Below are 20,787 nucleotides of genomic sequence, written 5' to 3'. Positions count from 1 at the left end.
CACCACAGATGAATCTGACTTAGAAACATAGAAGAAAAAGTACAAACAGCACATATTCTCTATGAGAGATTATTCAAAGCAAACAGAAAAAAATATATATGTACTGTACGATGTGAAGAAAGAGTACGTACAGTACAGTTCTTCTTATTAACAGGGACATTATGACCTGAAAATGTTACAGTACAATTTCCTAATAAAAGATCCCCTGCTTCCTTTTTTTACTTGATAAGACTTAACATTCTCAGTAAATCAATACGTTACGCTTTCTGAACTGTATTACAAAAGTTTGTGAAGTGTCTCTATAATTTTGAGACCCCCCAAATTCCTCATATTCACACATGCACGCAAAATGCCAGGTTCTTCAAATAGCTATGAGGTAAATGATTAAATTGTAATGAATAATTAAATTTTCCATCTTGTCAGGAATTAATTTGTTCATTTTTTTGTTCCTTACTTATGAAAACTATTTATTCTCTACCTTAGGCCCACTGGGAAGGCTTAACAGGACGGATAACTTTCAACAAAACCAATGGCTTGAGGACAGATTTTGATTTAGATGTGATCAGCCTGAAGGAAGAGGGCCTTGAAAAGGTACTTGAAATGTGTCTTGTGTTCTCTTGGGGAGTCAGGTGATTACAGTATGTAGATGCACAGTTCTTAGAGCAGATGAAGCAATTTATGCTCCTTGTTGAGGACTGACCTCCATCCAGCTTGTGTGTGCTTTTGCACTTCTGTGAACAATTTACACTTACACTTAAAATAACCCCTCAAGAAACCTTTAGGTTTATGAAGACTTAATTAAAGAGTTGAAATGCAATTAGTTTTACAGCTTTAACATTTCTAAAAGCATCCAAAGTGTTTTGTTTTGTGGAAAGAGTTTATTTTTGACAATTATCTAACTGTGCTGTCAACTCCGATGAGATTTGTGAAGTAATCTGCATTCTAATTAGAAGATATACTATTTGGAGTCAGAGGTCTCATTGTTTATATGCAAGTGCTCCAAGGTCATTAACTCCAGATCATAACTAGGTTTTGTGGACCAAAAGAGAATTTGAAAAAATTACTTTCTTCTGAACTGTAAAATATTTGTGTCACAAAAGACTTATAATTATGGAAGGCAAAACAGGGTTCAGGCAAAAAGATAATAAATTGCTCTAAAAAATTTGATGTCATCATGACATATCAAGACTACTCAAGCTGGGATGAATATTTGTTACTTTTTTGTTTAATGATTAAAGCTGTGCCATTTGTTACACTTTCAAGACTGGGTTATGTACCTAGCCGACTGCGATTAGGATTCCCCAAGCTAAACTATGAGCATATGGCTCAGTTCCATAGAGGTAGGGTTGGGTTTAGTCAGCCTAATTACTTACCCAGTCAACTTTTTGGCTCCCAGCAAAACAGCGTCCCCTATGACCCACCAATATATTATAATGTGAGTGACTGAGGTTGACACTGTGATGTACAAGGAAAGAACTATTAATGCCCTTTAAATGTACTGAAAGGGCTATTCCCAAACTGAACAGGTAACTCCAAAATAAAATAAGTGCAGGAAAATCTCTTTGGCTACGGGTCAGTTCGCTGCGTTTCCTTTAGCGTCCCTTCATTTCCCAGGCAACCACAAGGTTTCCCCACCTTGCCCCTCCTGAAGATATGAGAGGAAATGGCGACCACTACAGGCTCATGTGACATCCGATCTAAACCTCCTATACATTTCTGCAGAGCTTGTTTGTGAAAAGATGACTCAATTATTGGGAAGGTCACATGGGCCAGTCTGCACTATCTCTTTCTCCCTATGTGGACACAGTGGACGTCACTGAGAGTCAAAATGTAAAGAGACAAAAGTATAAAAAAAGTATTGTTTTTTTTAAATTTACTGTTAATATACTTACTGTTGACATTAAAATTTAAGATTTAAAAATGTCATTGTTATGTGTGCAAATCAAACAAAGGCTTGCTCTAACTTTGGGTTTTAATCTTATTGCATTTTGTACAGCATCAAAATTTAGAATTAAAATTAAATTATGATTCAAATGATACATATATAATGTGTAATACTGAAGTATATAGGGGGGTAAAAACTTGGTATTTATTCCTTATAAACCTTTCTTTTATAGATCGGAACCTGGGATCCTGCAAGTAGCCTGAATATGACAGAGAATCAGAAAGGAAAAATGGCTAACATTACTGACTCTTTGACCAACCGATCCTTGATTGTTTCAACCATCTTGGTAAGTGCAAAGAATTCCTGTTATTTTGCTGAGGAAATTCTAAGTCTTATTTTTCGCTGCTACAAAACATTAAATTCACTGCAGACAACATCATCCAACTTGAAATGCTTTCTAAATACGTGGAATACTTGGTGAGAAAAATTTGACTTAACTCACCTGGTTAATGGGTAAAGAAACTCCTTGCCGTAGGACGAGGAGGCTTGAATCCCAGTCAGACTGAGTGAACCAAGGGGTAGCTGCAAGTTGGAGATGTGGGGGAGGAGAGATGCTTGAAACAGATGAAAAGGGAAGTGTTTGAGTTCAGTTTATGTACTGGGGCTAGTTTGGTAAGGATGGTGATTAGGTGGAGCTGTGTAAGATTGGCTTGTTGTTGTTATCCCTCCCAAACTTAATTAAACAACTCCCATTTAATTAGTTGTCATTATATGTTAAAAAAATTATCTTTATTTTTATAGTGCAAGGCAAAGGCAAAAACAATAGATACGCATGTACACAAATCAAAACAGTAAAGTAGCTAAATTAAAAGCTTATGCAGATATCCCTTGGTGTAAGAACATAATTCCATAATTCTATGAAAGCTATTCAGAAGGTAGAAATTTGGAAATCAGCAGTAAAATTTACCGTTCCTTTCCATGTAAAAGCCTCTGACTGGTTCCCAAGTAAAAATTTAACCCAATAATTGTAGAAAGTACAGTCATTAAAATAAGAACAAGTAATAGTTTTATTCCATGCTGAAAAAAAGAAGAAAACACAACGTTTCGGCCGTGGAGCCTTCTTCAGGTGTGAGCTCAGCATGGAAGCATGGAATAAACCTATTACTTGTTCCTTTGCAGTCTGCGCATGCTGACCCAGCTACCCTGAACAATTAAAATAAGAATGATAATATCTATTAATAATACATAGTACCTATTTAACCCTAGTAACATAGCAATGAACTCTTGAAGATAATACATTGTACAGTACAGTAGTTGTAGTAGTTGAAATGTACACTATAACCACCAGAACCCAAAGAATAAAATTATCTTAATAAAACTATAATTACTGAATGTAAAGGCATAAATAATAAGAAATTAATACACTTTCCTTCAATAGAATGTTAAAATTAAGTTTTAATAAAGAGTGAAAAATCTGACTACAATGGTATAAGACATGTTTTTTGCTGTGCAAAAGTAGTAATAAGGTAGATAGTGCTAGATATAGCATGATCGGATTATACTCAAACTATAATTTGAGTGTTATCAACATGGAAATGAAAATTAATGCAATGCCTGAAAATAATCTGACCTAATGGTAATATATAGAAACTAAAAGCAACTGGGAAAGATAATTAAATGCTAAAGCACTAAAAAATATTAAAACATTTGCAAAAAGCTTATTAACTTAGCTGTATATAATACATACTCTTGTTAGAACATCCAAATCATTCTCATCCCATTAAATTTATTGATACAGGTATGTCCAAGTTCATTTTTAAAGTTTGTCTCAGATAGGGCACATTCTTTATACATCAACTGAGTAAACTGATGTTAATTTAATAATGTGCAGGGACAGTATCATGGCAATTTGTGCTGATATCTCACAGATTGACCTGGAATTCGTTTGAGACTGGGGCACTTTTTCCACAGTGTTTATATGTTGTCCCTGTGGTGACATGGGTTTTTACCAAGTGTTCCTAATTCCTGTCTCTTCCAGACACAAACTGGCTAGATTAACCAGTGCCTCTAAATTGTTTGCATGTTTTTGTACAATGAGATCTGTTCTTACCAGGAGTGATGGCTTTCTCATAATGGATGGATCGATAATGCAGACATGAGGTAGTGTTTAAATTTATAGGAATGTCACATTAGTCCTGTAGCATTGATACTGTATGTTCTGCATATTAAATTAACAACTTCAACTAAAAATCCTGAACAAAAATGCCAAATGACAAAAATATTGATGATTGAAATTTACTGCTGACTATAATACGTATATATCAGACTAACAAGTTATAGTGATAGATAAGTCTAATACAATGACAGCATTTAACTGTAACACTCTCAAAAGCACTTTCCTGGGTCAGGAGGTCAGCATTTTCAATCAGAGAATTATCTGCTTCTTGTGTGGACTGTGTAGTTGGATGTTGTGAAGAACTTCGGAGATGGTCAAATCCAAAGTTACACATACTGTAATACACCAAACTGACAATCGACTATTGTCATGGCACCAAATAGGACCAAAGATGGACCAAAGACGTTTTGAATTTGTAACTCCACTTGTTTACTCATTCGGGAAACCCAGTGGATTAGTGATTATGTTATAGAAAGTTAAAAAAATATCAACCTTATACAGGTATTTACAAGTTCTATAAAATGTACATTAAAAACAATATATAAAAGTATGTTATAAATCTGTTTTATACAATTATAGAAATAATGGTAGCATAGATACACATTTAATTGTTTAGCATTAAAATTCACATTAATGCACTATTTGGTAATGATTGTTTATTACTTTATATCATATTCTACTTTCTTTCCAAGCTTATTCAAACATTGTTCACATTTAACTTAACTGATTTTGCAGAGGCAGTGGGTGTACTTGATGACGTTTAGAGAAGACATCCAATAGATTGGCTTATGTGTAACAGAGAAAACTGGAAGTGGTACTTTAAACATGATGGAAGGGAATGCACAAGTTCAACAGAAATCAGAACACTACAGGACACTGTTTTAATTAAAACAACTCTGTTTTGCTTTTCAGAAATTTTCCTTTTTTTGTATTCAAGTCATAATGATAACCAGCAATTCAAAGACTAAATGAATCAATTATATTCATATTAATCTGAAACAAAATACACTACAATTTATATTTTTGTTTTGACGTTTTATGATCTTAAAAGCCAATAAAATCCCTTTTCCATACATGCCTTATTTGAATTATATTGCCATTGTTACCTAGATTACACATTCTCCACATTATTGTAGCAATGGTGAGAGGTTAATACTGACTAATCCAGGTTAACTATGAAAAAATAAGGACTTAAGCGGTCATATTAACAGACGTTACCCCTTTGAAAAACAGCACATGATTTCTGCATATTGGGGGTCCTGAGTGGCTCAAACAGTAACTGTGCTCACTCAGAGCACAGGTTAATGTCGCCAGTTTGAACCACAAATCCCTAAGCAGCAGCACACAATTGGCAGGCAGAGTGGGTGTCAGACAGCCAAGGTCCTCTTGGCTCTTGCTTCATCTGCTAGCTCTGTGACTTACAGGCTTCCAGTAAAGTCTGTGAAAGATGTGCTTATCCTCCTCTCTCCTGTCAGGCACTGTGGGGTTTGCAGTGTGTTAGAAGACAAATGGCTTTATGGGTGGGTGTGTCAGAAGGTCTACAGGTCTTGTGCAGGTACTGGAGTTGCTGCCAGAGAGTCAAGTTTTAAAACAATTGATGATTCAAATAAATAAAGATTAATGCATATCTGACAAATGCAGTTTCTGACTTAGGATATCATTCATATGTTATAGTGTGTAAGTATACTGTATAGTGTTACATGTGTAAAATATGTGTACCTGTAAGTCATATTTTATAGTGAAGGAACAAGTAAAGGTTTATTCCATGCTGAAAGGAGGAGAAAAGAAACACAATGCTTCGCCTGTGGAGTGCGTATTTTATCATTTTTAAATTATTAAATTGAAATTGTATTATTACATTTTAAGAAATGCAATGTTTCTATGTTTTCCTGCTATGTCAGAATTGTTGAAAAAAGTTTTTATGAGTGACTTACTATTCATTAGTATCTATAGAACCAGAAAACACAATCATAAAGCATACTTCAAAGCCCTTCAATTCAATTCAATTTGCTAACAGCAAAACGATTAAAAGATATAAAAAAAAAACTAAAACTAAAGTTTTGTAATTTGAGAGATGGGTTGGAATTTAGCTTGAATCAAAGATCTTTTAGTGGCTCTTACCCATCACCAGGTCACACTTTTGAATAATCCTAAATCTATATATGTATAAAAATCAATTAATTCATACAAATGTGACACATATTTTGTAATTAGTTGTAATCATTGTAAATACTGTATAAGATTACATGTAAATGTTTTTTATCTTCTGACTGAATTATATGGATCACTTAAAGGCCTCTATTTTAATATGTATTTTATGTGTTTGGCATCAAAATACACCATTTTAGTGTGGGGTTATTAAATTGCAGGTATTACAAATGATGTGTTTGTCTGCAGTTTACATTTGTTTTTTTCATAATTATCTTACTGACAACTTATCCTATTTTACCACTCTTTTCATCTGCGTGAATTAGAAGTCATTATTAGAGAGACAGTATGTATAATCTCTGTAAATGTTGAATTATTTGCTGCAGTAAAATGTTTTAACAGGGAGTTAGGAATACTATTTAACAATGAAATTGACAAGCCAATGTTCATGAATGATTTGATTCTCCATGCACCGAACCATATTTATACAAATTCCTGTAGGAAACAAGATCGACAAGGTGCTTTATATTTTTAATGGGAAAACAGATTTCTAATTAAACCAATAAAGAATTAATTTTGCCCAAGAGATGCATTTACTAAATATAAAACAATACCATTTAGCCTCTGATTTATTCTTACAGGCAGTCAGAAAGTTATTACCACAAAATAGATTTTATGTTTCATTGGGATCATAAGATACCCGTTTGATTCAACAGATGTGAAACCTTTGTTTTATTGTTATTGATTTTGCACTGTAATAATGTAGTGTTGCTAGAAAAATGCATTTCTTCATTATGCAACATAATCTTCCAATCAGCTTTTGTATAAGGGATTTTTTTTTACTGCTAGCCTTTGTCTAGGCTTTTGGTAATGATACTTTACTACATTGTCAGCATTACAGAAATATAATAATAAACTGACTGAAAATTGAAAGAGAAATAATTTTATATTGAAACACACATTGTTGTCTAAGAAAAGAGAAAGTGTCTTTCTATATCCTGTAAGTATATTCCATCTCTGTAATGATTGTATTCAAACATTATTCAGTATTGTATTTAAACATTATTCCTCTAAAACCAGAAAAAAAGTATATTACAAGTACACAACAGTTATAACAACTATTACTTAATGCTGTTTTTTGAAGGGTTAGAAGCTACAAAAGCTTTTACCTTTTTTATCAATTTAAAAGCAGAACCTAATATTCAGGCCAGTTGTTCTAACTTGGTTCCTTTATTACATTTTAACATTCCATTTGCTGTTCAGAAAACCACATGAAAGAGCTGCTTACCCACTTCAAAATTAAATTCCTGACTGCTTGTCTTTTACATTTGTCATGAAAGAACACCTGAAATTCTCTTTGACCTTGGATTTTCTTCATTCATTGTGGTATGCAAGTTGTTCTGAAAACTTTTTTCATGAAATTGTACCTTTAAACAGTAAATGTTCAATGATGTTTTTTTAAATGTATCCGTCTGTGAACTTATTATATAAAAATGCTATAGCTGTATTACTATCAAATGTTTATACAATCAGTCTTACATGAACACATTAAAAATCTATTTTTTAAACTGTGAGGAAGAGATGAATTTCACAGGATGCCTGTAGAGCATTAGGCATTATTTACCCAGAAGGTAACTACAGTGCTATAGTGTGAATTTCCTCATGTTGCCCTGCCAGTGTTTTTCAGATATGCCCATGAGACACTAAATTGCAACACCTTCTGTATCAGAACTGTAGGCTCCTGGAAAGGCTGTTAATTAGGATTACCACCTTCCTAAAATCTATGTGAAGGTTCCTGGCATCCTGTAAATTTTATAAATGCCATTTCCTTATTTCAGTAGCTTTCATATGCCTTTTCTGTTCTGATTTCTAATGATCTTAGAATAAAAAAGTACCATAATTTTACAAACCCTATTTCACAGCTGTTATTGACAGTAGTGGCAAAGGGTTTATAAAGGACTCCTATCAGGTAGATTCTAATTGTAGATATCCTCACTTTAACTGCTTCCTTGCAATAACCAATCAAGGAGGAGATGATAAGGATATCGAAAAGAGGAATATAAACATTAGAGGAAAGGTGGTAAGATTAGAATATGATATTTGAATAAGAAGATATATAATAAATAATTATGTAATAAAATCTAGGAGAGGGCATCAGCTAGGGTGTCCAAAAATATACAGTTGCCCCTACAGCCAAGGTTTAAACAAAGTGTATTTCTTTCCTGCTAGAATACACCTAAGACATAGCAAAAATCAGAGATTAGAGACGTACTTTTGAAGGGACTGGAGATGTCTTCTTCATTTGAGATATGGGAAATAGCAAGGTCGAAGAGCAAAATTGGAAATGGGGTTCAGGCTGTTAATGCTTGGAAATAAAAAGTTATGAACCACACTCTAAGGAAAATGTGCAAATAAACCCTCATGGGGCTGGTCATAAAGCTATTGTCGACTTTAGCCATAAGTAGTCTATGGGTCTGATACACAGATCAGGCACAATTTTCACCCCCACAGCTACAAATGTGAAGATAACAAATTTGCAGAAATTATATTGCATATTAAGGGGATAATCAGATACACTTGAGTTGTCTACTAGAGGAGCATGAGGATTCTGAACAGAAAAGAATTTTGCTGTTGTACGGCAGGGTTGGAGGGGGTGTCATGTTTGACATTGGACTGCAGGGAAGTGACAGAGGATTGTAGGAAGCCTGCTGGCTGAGCTGAGTGTAGAAAGCTTGACAGAGCAAGGGCCAAGGATTGTCAGTAGCTTCAGAGTCAGAGACAGATGAAACAGGGCCCAAAAGACACCACAAGTGATGATTTTGGGCTGTGTAGGAAGCCGGGTACTGAGGCAGAAGAAATAGCAGAAGTTAAATAAACATGGAGGAAGGGGGTTGAACTGAGACCCGAGACTCATGGGCTTGGGGTTTTGGAAAGGTGGGTTGAGCAGAACTAGAATGAGCACTGGACAAATATGTAAAGGAAACCCAGACTGACCACAGGCAAGGCGAAGTAAAAACAGGCAATAGAAATAGATGGACAAAGCATGACCTGAGGCCCAGCAGGTGGAGACACAGGCAACGCAGACGTCCTTGCAGCAAATGGGAATGTAGCGACATGGTGCGTGATGTCCTCACAAGATGTGGAAGTATAGTGAAGGACCTAGGCTTGTTTATTGTTTATTGGATTAATATAGTGAAAAGAGTTCTTTGTTCAAGGTATTTCCTCTAAATAGAATGTCATATATGTGGAGGATCTGATAACGTTGAGCTAGTCCACTTCTTAATAGCAAGAAAAGGAGTAATGGAAGGTGTAGAGGATGTGATGCACATGCGAAGGCACATATGTAATCATCTGAAACTGTGGTTTAGAGGGGAAACTGACAGAGATGGTTATGAGGATAAAGGTTTCACTACTGGAAAAATGATAGCAGGTCTCAATCTTTGGCGAGATGGGGAAGCATGAGAAAACTGACCCAGAGAAGAAGCTGTCTGGAATTGAGAAGTATGTCACTGGAAACTCCATCTATCTGAACTTTTATCGGATCAGAACAAAAATTAGCTTGTGTGTTAAGAATGGGAACTGCTTAACAAATCAGAATAAATCATTTTAAACAATAATTCCAATAATTTGGAAAAAAAGAAAGTTTACAATAGAAAATTGGGCTGAATTTACATAAAATACCTGCGATGATCTCAAGCCTGTGGAAACATAATTGTATTCTTCAGCCTGCCTGGTGAACTGCCATCTGCTGTTGTTTATTTCTCCACCCACTGCCGGAGCTAACTGGCTCTTTATGAAAGCCTGTAAGTTTGATGTGTCAAAAAAAAAAACAACTACTCCAAATAAATAAGCGGGGCTTACTGTTGCCATTACTGTGTCTTTATGGTAAGTAGTTTCTGGTGCTCTGCTTTATTCAAACACCCTGGGAACAAGAAAAGGATAAAAAACAATGAACTGAAAAAGATGATGCAACAGAGGATCACTTGGTTGTAGTCAGTTTTAAATGTGTCAGTAGGACATAAAGAAAGCATTATTAACATAGCAGAAATGGCCACAGTCGCACCTCACAGAATTTAAAGTGTTAAAGAAGTGTAAGCCTAAAAAAGACAGTGTACAGTAGGTGCAAGCTGCTTTCCATTTTTTGTGACATTTGAATGTTAGATTTTATATCTGTATGTTAGCCATCAGAAAGGGATTTGTACAATACTAACACCGTAAAAAAGGAAATGGTTGTTGTGGCTCTATCCCTAAAAATACACAAGGTGAACATCCACCTCTGTTAAATTCACATCTTCCTTTTTTGTCTGGATCTTGCTCTCTCTTCTCCACATTATTGGTTAAGCATTGGCAAAGTGTTGATCCATTAGAAATAATTACTAATAAATACATAATTGATATATTGCTTAAAACATTGCTTAAATATATTGATAAAAAATCTTCATTGACTTGCACACATAATTAATGCAGTACTTTCTGGTTTTTATATTTTATATTTTGACTATATTTGTTAATTTCTGATAGAAAGAGAAGAAAATCAGCTGTAATCATTATGCAAAAGCATACAGATGCAGCCATTCAAAGTGCGCGGTACAGACACCGCGGTACAGATACCGCAGGTATGATGACACGGGATACCGCGGTGCGTGATTGGTTGACCGACAGGGGCACTCGTGGTCCGTTGGTCTGTCGTAGAAAGACTTACTGTAAACGTCTTTACTGTGCCCGTTGTAGATATTGAATTTTACCACTGAAGGGAAATCTTAGTAGCTGAGCATAAAAAGAATAGGAGCATACTGTAACGCGTGTGAAGGCCATAAACGATATTAATTTTGGAACGTAAACATACAGTATATAGCTGGTCTTGGTACTTTAAAGAAAAAAATACACACCGGTATTCCATTTCTCCCTAAACATTGTAAGCTTCGAAGTCTTTAACTAACGTGATACCGGAGTCAACAAGCATACTTTTAGAATTTGATTAAAAGGGAATATAATATGGAATCGCGTATCTCAAGAATTTAATAACGGTATGATTATATCCGTGTACTGCGGCAGGGCTGTGTAGGGCTGTTTCGCCTGCCTGATCATGCGAGCTCTCTTGTAGCCTACTGGTCTAGGTGCGTGACTACCAACTGGCAGGTTGTGTGTTTGAATCCAGCTGGTGCTGGACTTTTATTTTAACAAACATTTCTTCGAAAAAATAGGTAAGCGATATTATGGACAATCAGTTGACTTTTATATTTCAAAATATCGCAACATGATCGATATTTGCGATATTTTGAACATATCTTCCCTTCTGACAGCGGTTCCTGCTTCTATTGTGTGTGTGTGTGCAACAGTAAATTTTTATAGAGAAATGGAGGCTGGACAGTATGCGTTACAATATAAACATTTATATTGATTTAAATCGTGTTCTGATTTAAATCGCAAACGCGTGTTTAATTATGTGTTTTTAATCATAATCAGGCTAATGCATTTCTACATTTTCTGTATGAACCAGCTTAGAGGTTCATACAGAAAGACAGCTTGTGTTTAAATTGAGTGTAAGGTAATTTATGCTTCTAAAGTCATGGTCAGTATTATTGTACTGTGCTGTACTGTGTCACATTATTTTATAGCGTTTTTATTGCGTTATTAAATCCGGTGGCGCTGTGTTAGTTTCCTGAATCACATTATTTAAACTACCACACTGATCATTCATCTCTAAATAAACTTTATTTTATATAGCGTTTTAAGCGATTAGGTAATTAGATTGCTCATAAACCTAATCGCTTTTTCTACATAAACACAGCGTGATTGCTCTCTGAAAATGCTTTTCCTTTATTTTTAAAGTAGGCTCAGATTTCAACTATAGATCGTATTATTATAAACTTTCTTGGAAAAATGTATTTTATGTAAACCATGTTTGCTATTAATTCATTTAGGGCTAAAATACGTTCATTGTCTTCCAATCGAGTCGAGTTGACATTGGAAGCCTGCCACACCCGGACTGTTAAACCAACGCATTAGCACGTCAAAGCCCATTGAGCCAGTATTGGCTTTAGTATCCCCCCCTTCTCCCCTCAATTCAATTCAATTCAAGGTGTTTTATTTGCATGACAGATGGGTACAAGCAGTGTTGGGTGTGTATATTGTAACGCTTACAGCAGACAGGCACTGTGTAGGAGCCGACGCACCAGAGCAGCGCCTGCATTTATAACTTAGTTTTTAAAATTAGTCAAGCAATACGAAGCATCTCTTTTTACTTAGTGCCTGAGCATACTGCAACGCGTGTGAAGCCCATAAACGATATTAATTTTGGAACTTAAACATACAGTATATGGCTGGTCTCGGTACTTTAAAGAAAACATACACACCAGTATTCCATTTCTCCCTAAACATTTTAAGCATCGAAGTCTTTAACTAACGCGATACCGGAGCCAACAAGCATACTTTTAGAATTTGATTAAAAGGGAATATAATATGGAATTGCGTATCTCCAGAATTTAAAGACCAGACAATCGCAAACTCGTTTTCAATAAAATTATTTTATTCATTCAGCAGTTTGTGAGAGGGACATCCAGCAGGGAGAGACACACACACCAGTTTTCATTGACAACATTGTTTTTTTTTCAATTCCTCTTGTCTAACAGGAATGTTTTGTTTGTGGACAGACTCTTAGACAAGAGGAAAAGACCGCCTCCTCCTACGAATCATTTCGTTGATCCGATCACGAATTCTTTTCCAGTCGTACGCAGCAAGGGTTGAGAATCTCCGATTCACCATCGTACTAATGGTTTCCCGGAGATTGCAAGGCAAGGCACTTTTGCCTCTGGACCCATCGAAATTTACAGACGTGGTCCACCCCCAGTAAATTTCAAAAGTCACAAGATTTCGAAACACGAGGGCGGCGTAGCGGTCGGCTCTTGCTTTCCCGTCTATGCCGATGCACTGCAAGTACAACCCCCCCTCCATCTCCTGGGTGATGGGTAGCAGTTGGACATCTGGGAGAATTATTCGTCCCACTGGCATCTGTGAATTCCGCTGTGCTTCCTGGGGGGAGATAGCCGGCGGGGACAGCATCAACAGAGTCCTGCGCGGTGGTGAACTGAGAGGCCGGGATGGAGTTTTTTAATTTGTTAGACAAATTTCCTCTTGTCTAACAGTCTGTCCACAAACAAAACATTCCTGTTAGACAAGAGGAATTGAAAAAAAAACAATGTTGTCAATGAAAACCGGTGTGTGTGTCTCTCCCTGCTGGATGTCCCTCTCACAAACTGCTGAATTAATAAAATAATTTTATTGAAAACGAGTTTGCGATTGTCTGGTCTTTAAATTCTGGAGATACGCGATTCCATATTATATTCCCTTTTAATCAAATTCTAAAAGTATGCTTGTTGACTCCGGTATCACGTTAGTTAAAGACTTCGATGCTTAAAATGTTTAGGGAGAAATAATTTAATTTTGAAAGCCACTGAGACATCAGGTACTACTGTTGTATTTATGAAAAAGAAACAAAACAAAAAACATACTAACAACTGTGCCATCCTACTCCTTAGTTAATACATTTTATTATTCATAAACAGTTAACATTGTTAGCAAAATATTTTGAATTATATTTAACCCTATTTTTTCTTTAGTTTTGTATTTAACTTATTATATGATAGTCAGACTTAATGTATATTTGAACAATGAAAATATATTTTTACAAGATTTTACATTAAGCACTTAAAATTAATATGGTTAATAATAGTAAACTGTAACATGCTGTAACAAGATCGGTTAAACTGCGAAGAAAATGCTTTCAGAGAAAATGTTTCAGGTGTGAAGAACATAGATCTCCAATGCAATTTCAACCAAACCTGTTCCCACACACCCTGCCCCCACTACCATTAGAATATACACAAACATTTTAGCGTTTCATTCTGAGCAGAAGACCCTCACACCTGAAGAGTGCTGGCTGTGACGAATTAAACCGGTTTTTCCGGTTTCAATCACAGACCATGTGACATGGGACTCAGTAAACTAACAGCGCCACTGGATTTGATAATACCTAACCAAAATCCGCAATATGGAAACAGAACCTGTGTGATTGTTGATAGATGATGTACTCGTAACATTTTTTCAAGACGAACTACAACATTTAAAAAATGACTTGTATGTACTTGATATCTCTAATCAATCCATGGCTCCCAGCACAAAACGAAAGTAAAACGCATACCGTTTCGCGCTTCTTATTAGTTGCTCAAAAGTAATTTGACCGTATGAAATGCATAATATAAACCTAGAAACATATACGTGAGCAGTACTTAAGCACTGTAGTATCGGTGTTAAGACATACCTCTCAAATACTGTAAATCAAGTTAAAAATATCTCAAGACCGATTCTGGTCGTAATGAAACCATGTTTCGTGTATGTTTTCTTTTTCATCTTGAAATAACTCATTTCTAAATACCTTTTTCACTGTTAACATCTTGCAGCAACTTTGCGACAAAATATACACTCTGACAGTTCATCCTGCTACCAACATTAAATAAAACAAATCTTAAGATTTCTATATTTATGTCTTTATTTAGTGGTTTCATTAGTGACAAAGGCTAAACTTTCTTGGAAAAATGTATTTTATGTGTTGCAGAAAAAACTGACTTGCTTTAACAAAATATGTTTACAAATCCTTTCACCTGGCATTTTCGTAGTTAGAAATTATGGAACGCTCTGTTAAAAGCAAGGGAGTTTTTATGTCCGTTGCAGTTCTTTTGCAACATGAATATAATTATATCGTTATTAATTTCTTGAGATACGCGATTCCATATTATATTCCATTTTAATCAAATTCTAAAAGTATGCTTGTTGACTCCGGTATCACGTTAGTTAAAGACTTCGAAGCTTACAATGTTTAGGGAGAAATGGAATACTGGTGTGTATTTTTTTCTTTAAAGTACCGAGACCAGCCATATACTGTATGTTTATGTTAAGATTTCCCTTCAGTGGTAAAATTAGATATGAATATTCAATACTTAAACGGGCACAGTTAAGACATTAAATATACATATTGTATACAGTACAGTTTGCATACGGTAATATGTTTATGTTACGTGATTAAAAAATAAATAAATAAAACTGGAAGGTCCAGCACCAGCTGGATTTGAACACACAACCTGCCAGTTGGTAGTCACGCACCTAGACCAGTAGGCTACAAGACAGCTCGCATGAACAAGCAGGCGAAACAGCCCTACACAGCCCTGCCGCAGTACACGGATATAATCATACCGTTATTAATTTCTTGAGATACGCGATTCCATATTATATTCCCTTTTAATCAAATTCTAAAAGTATGCTTGTTGACTCCGGTATCACGTTAGTTAAAGACTTCGAAGCTTACAATGTTTAGGGAGAAATGGAATACCGGTGTGTATTTTTCCTTGTGATATTTTAAGCTCTAGTTGAATGATAGGTGTCGCATTTTAAATCATTTTCGTAGCTAGAAATTATGAAACGCCCTGTTAAAAGCAAGGAAGTTTTTATGCCCGTTGAAGTAAAACAAAATGCCTGACAAAGTATGGCTTGGACAGATTCCAAGTGCTTGTACAAATGTGCTAAAGAAATTATACTTTGAGTATACAGCTTGTCCAAAGTCATCCATTATTAATACTATTAGTAATATCTTCAGTAAAGGCTTTGATATTTCTGATAAAGGTAGGTTGTGTACTTTTGTCCAACTGAGCAATCTTGCTTTCATAAAATATACCAACATTTTAATGACTGATGATTAACATGCTGTAATACACAGTTTAAAATTAAAGGCTCAAATGCTGTACATGAGAGGTTAAGCTCCCCCTGGCGGTTTTACAAGGCGACGCCGGATAGTTAACCACGTGACACCACGTTAACTGCGTCATACCGCGTGATACTGTGACACGCCCACCGGGGTATGCCGCGAAATACCTCACACATTTTGAATGGCTGCATCTGTACATTTTGCAACCAACTGCTAATAATCAATGTTTATTCAGTCTCATCTCATTCCAACACATTTTATTTTAAATATAAATAGCTTCTAATCTGTGTGCCTGTTATCTAAAATTTACACTTGAATCATATTGCTAGGCAAATTTGGCAAAACTTTAATGCAGTTATGATGGTATGCCAAGCAAGAAACTATACTTTGCCATAGATGCATAGCTCATAATTAAAAATAACATTGAGAAAAGCAATCCTTCTTCGCACCTCCTGTCTAGTGCTGCTAGACTGTCAGTATATTAAGAAAACACAAAGTACTGAAAGATAATAAACTCCAGACTCCACTCCATAAACAAGGTGTGAATAGCTGAACTATTGAAGACAGTGTGCTTCTTTTATCACAATAACACAATTGACAAGGAACTAAGTATCCAAGCTACTGTAGTTACACCACAAAGAGGTGCAAACAATCAAGTCTGCTCTGAGACATTGAGATATTCAATACTGTGTAACAGCTTCTTTATAAAAATATTGAAATTGAAAAAAATTATATATCTAAATCAAACTGGCCATTAAAAACAGCTGCACACAAAAGCCATGGCTTATGTACATGCTAGGAGCTTCAGTGTGATAATAAAAGAAAAAATTGCTGTGAACTAATAGTGTCTTTCAGCTTTTAAAGACATGAAAGGTGATATAAACCATACAAAATAACTTAGTTAATACTTAGTAAAAGCAAAAGTAAATAAAGATTGGATAGGCCAAAATTAGCATTGTTTTAATTTTCACAGTGTGACTTTTTTATGTCACTATGAATTGTAATATAATATACTTTATAAATGAAGATTTAAATGTTCTGAAGAGACATACAGATCCAGCCATTCAGAATGCGTGAGGGATACTGCAGTAGTTTGTGGTTGAGCAGCTTTGCGAGAATGCATGAGTCTGCGGTAGACTGCGGGACTCCGAAGCATTTTAGATATTTTTAGTACTGTGATTACAGTTCTTTGTAAAACCGCCAGGTGGAGCTATGAAAGCTTAATGGGACTTGTGGAGCATTTGGGCTGTTACCAGAAAACACCTGATTTCGAATCCCAGTCTATCCTGAGGGACAAGCTTTTTCTAATTATAGAATTTAAGCTGTACACTGTTTAGACTTTTATTAATTTTAAACTGTTATTATGCTGTAGCTTGTGAACGTGATGCGCCTTTTTCAGCTTTATATTTACATAGAGAAAATCCGAAGTTAAATTTTGGTAGCAGAAATAAACAGTACTGTAATGTAATACTGTACATACAGTAATCTAATGTACGCACAGTAGATGGTAGTGATAGCTAAATATGAAAACGTACCCAAGAGTATTCTACCCTCTTCATAATTTTTTTAAGCATCAAAGTCTTTAACTTGGCAACTTACAGTGGGTTATGGTTTTAACGTGCTTGTTCTAATATTATAAAGCTTATATTCTGTACTTCATAAAAAGTTATAACATTTTATTCTTTTCTAAGAATACGTAGTAAGAACACCAATTGTTGTAATTGTAAAAAAAGTTGTATTTATTTAATACCACTTGAAAGTTATATTAATATGGAATCATGTAACTAAGCAGCTAAAATATCAGAAGTGGACATTTTGGAAACATTTTGACGTGTTTCATTTAAAAAAAAACCTTTTATTGTCCTTTTAGTGTTAATGGACAAAGCACTGTAATGTAGCGTGCTGCACCCAAAGGTTCAAAGCACAATCAGAGCATTACTTTCAGTTTGTTTCTTATATAGTGAATACATAAAAATAATCCACTATTATAGCTTGTTGTTGGCTCCGGCATGAATTTGTGTATCTGGATAAATTAAGTGATGGTTTTGTGATTAAGGATTTCTTTGCGGAATTCTCTAAGATAAACAGGGTTTAAGGGTTGAAGGGTTATTTTTACAATTGCCAGTGACCAGAAAGCAGCTTATCTACAGTATATGTTGAAACCGCACCATAACAGTGAAGACAGATGGGTTACACCTTCAATTGAGCCAGTCATGCTCTCTGTTGTTTACTAATGTACATTGTCTAGATGCCAATGTTCTTGTTATGCGAACAAGAATAAGCTCTTGTTTATTAAACTCCGAGATTCTGACAGATTTGACTCTATATTCCCATCATTTAGTTGAAATGGATAAAAAAATCATGCAGTTTGATTAACAGACACTCCGACTCAAACCTGTGTCGTAGTGATATAGATGTGGGTAATATCATCCCCATTAAACAATTCAATTCAATTTATGTTTATATAGCGCTTTTCACAACAAGGTTGCCCCAAAGCGCTTAACAATGCAAGTAAAACAATGTGCTTATTGTGCAAACCCTGCTTAACTAGAAGCATTGCAGAAGGTGATAAACTGTACATTATTTACTGGAGCAAAGTTTAGTTCAAAGAAGGAAATCCGTGAAGCCCCCCCTTTTTTTGGTACCAAACACTGATGGGTTGTGTCTCTACAGATTACAGACAAGAGAACGGTGAAACTCCACCAGACATCATATGTATGTTTAACCATAGTCCGGAGCCGATGCGCTGTTCACTTTTGTAACAGGGTTACTCCCTGGAAATTAGATACAAGAAGAGTATTATTGGACAATGTTTTGTGGCTCTGGTGCAATTTCTCTGTAAACTGAAGTTATAGAGGAGACATGTTGTGTATTGTCTCATTTTACACTTGTAAGAATGTTCCAATGTTAATGTGATATGGAAGATATTATTAATAACCTTTTAAATCTGAAGCTGTTAACTCTACTTCACACCTGCATGTCAAGATCACGGTTTTGAAATAAAAAAAAATCTAACCTTTGTTTGGATGAGAACATCATGATTGTTACGCAAGGAAGTGAAACATGCCAATTTGTTACAATTTGCCATGAAAAAAAAAGTTTATTTTTTTCTGTTTGTGGCTGTTGCAGTTGCACCCTTTGCAACTGGCTGGATAGTTAACACTTCTCAATTGCTTTGTCAGTCTGTCAGTGAAGGGGGCTCTCCTTGACATCTGACAGTCCTCCATAAACTTAAGTGAAAAATTAATAAAAACGCCAATGTAAACGTCATATTTACAATTGGTTGAAAAGAAAAATGGTTGTAAAGTTCTCTAAAGCCTTCTCAGTCAAGAACGAGAATTCACGTAGGGAGCTGTGTCAGTATGCATAGGCTGCAAAAGATCAGCTAAAGAGGGAAGAAAATGCTTTCAGAGAAAACGATGTTTCAGGTGTGTAGAATACAGAGCCCCAATTCAATTGCAGCCTAAACATATCCCCACACACCCTCTGCCCGCTGTGATTGGAATATACACAAACAAAGCACTGAAAGCTTTACAGTATATGGTCAGGTGTTTCGCAGATGTAAGGAGAGTAATTCTGGCTTTATGAACTCGCTTACACCTGGGATACGCTTTATTCAAAATAAGGTTTTTGAAAATCGAACCAAGTACTAGATCTTGTTTATATAAAAGTTATATCACTGGGCAGAGTGATGGGGACTGAAATAAATGACACAAGCACACAAGAAGGATGAAAGATTGTACGTGCAGTGCATCGGCACAGATGGGAAAGCCAGAGCCGACCGTTGTGCCGCTTTTCTGTTTCGTAATTTTGTGACTTTTGAAATGTACCAGGCTTGGACCACATCTACTGTATAAATATCGATAGGTCTAGAGGCAAAAGGGCCTTGCCTTGCATTCTCCGGGAAACATTATAGGCATGGTGAATCGGAGATTCTCAAAACTTACTTTGTATGATTGAAAACTAATAAGTGATCGGATAAATGAAATGCTTCGAAGAAAGAGACGCTCTTTTCCTCTGGTTTAACAGTCTGTACAGCAACAAAACAATCAGATTAAACAAGAGAGTGTGATGATACTTTCTGTCAATGAAAAAATAGTCTCTTATTGATTTCAGTGTCCTTCTTTCAGTTGGATTGCATGATTAACATGAAACAACTAAGGCATATTCTTATGATTTCTCTATTATTACCTAATCCGTTAACTCGTTCACTTGTGATTATTTTGGAAACGTTTTGATACGTTCCTTTTAACTACATTGCTGTTGATACTGTTGCAATAGACAATGAGATGCTCAGAGTTTGTAATGTAGGGCGCTCTGAATGAGTTAAACTTTGATGCAGCACAAATAAATGTATTTCTCACAAGCTATACTGTAGTGGCTTTAAAACTATACACCATCGCGCTGTTTGCATGTGGCGCATCTTTGCTCAAGTTTTAAAACTACAGTGCGGAAAAATTAGTGTTAAGAAAAAACAGGACATTTGATTGCTGGTTGCCTTATGTTAAAGAGCAACAATGACAACAGAGCATGCTACTGAAAATTTGTTCCCATTCCCCAAGAAATATCTATTCTACATAACATTACACAGCGGGGTGTTAACACTCCTAGCCTTTGTGAGAAGTACGGAGCTGTGTTATGTAACGTGGCTGCAATGGAATATACTGTAATGGATAAATGTAAATTCCAAGCTGAAAAGAAAAGACTCAACGTTTCTCCACTATAAATCTTCAGCTTACAGACCTTACAAGGTAATTTATTATTAATAATATCTTCCGTACCTCATTAAAATTGGAATATTTTTTTCAAGTTTCAAACTAT

General features: G+C 35.5%; 1 protein-coding gene across 1 annotated transcript in view; it reads left to right on the top strand.

Annotated features, from left to right (window-relative positions):
- The window catches only part of grik2 (glutamate receptor, ionotropic, kainate 2), a 272,439-nt gene that overhangs the window by 155,972 nt on the left and 95,680 nt on the right, over positions 1–20,787 (top strand). Inside the window, exons 9-10 of the mRNA XM_088906563.1 lie at positions 484–591; positions 2,118–2,231. Of these exons, the coding sequence (XP_088762689.1) occupies positions 484–591; positions 2,118–2,231 (222 nt within the window). The remainder of the gene's footprint in view (positions 1–483; positions 592–2,117; positions 2,232–20,787) is intronic.

The sequence above is a fragment of the Atractosteus spatula genome, chromosome 2, assembly GCF_055471065.1.
Source record: "Atractosteus spatula isolate fAtrSpa1 chromosome 2, fAtrSpa1.hap1, whole genome shotgun sequence".
Lineage (NCBI taxonomy): Eukaryota > Metazoa > Chordata > Actinopteri > Semionotiformes > Lepisosteidae > Atractosteus > Atractosteus spatula.
This window is presented reverse-complemented; position numbering and strand designations above follow the sequence as displayed.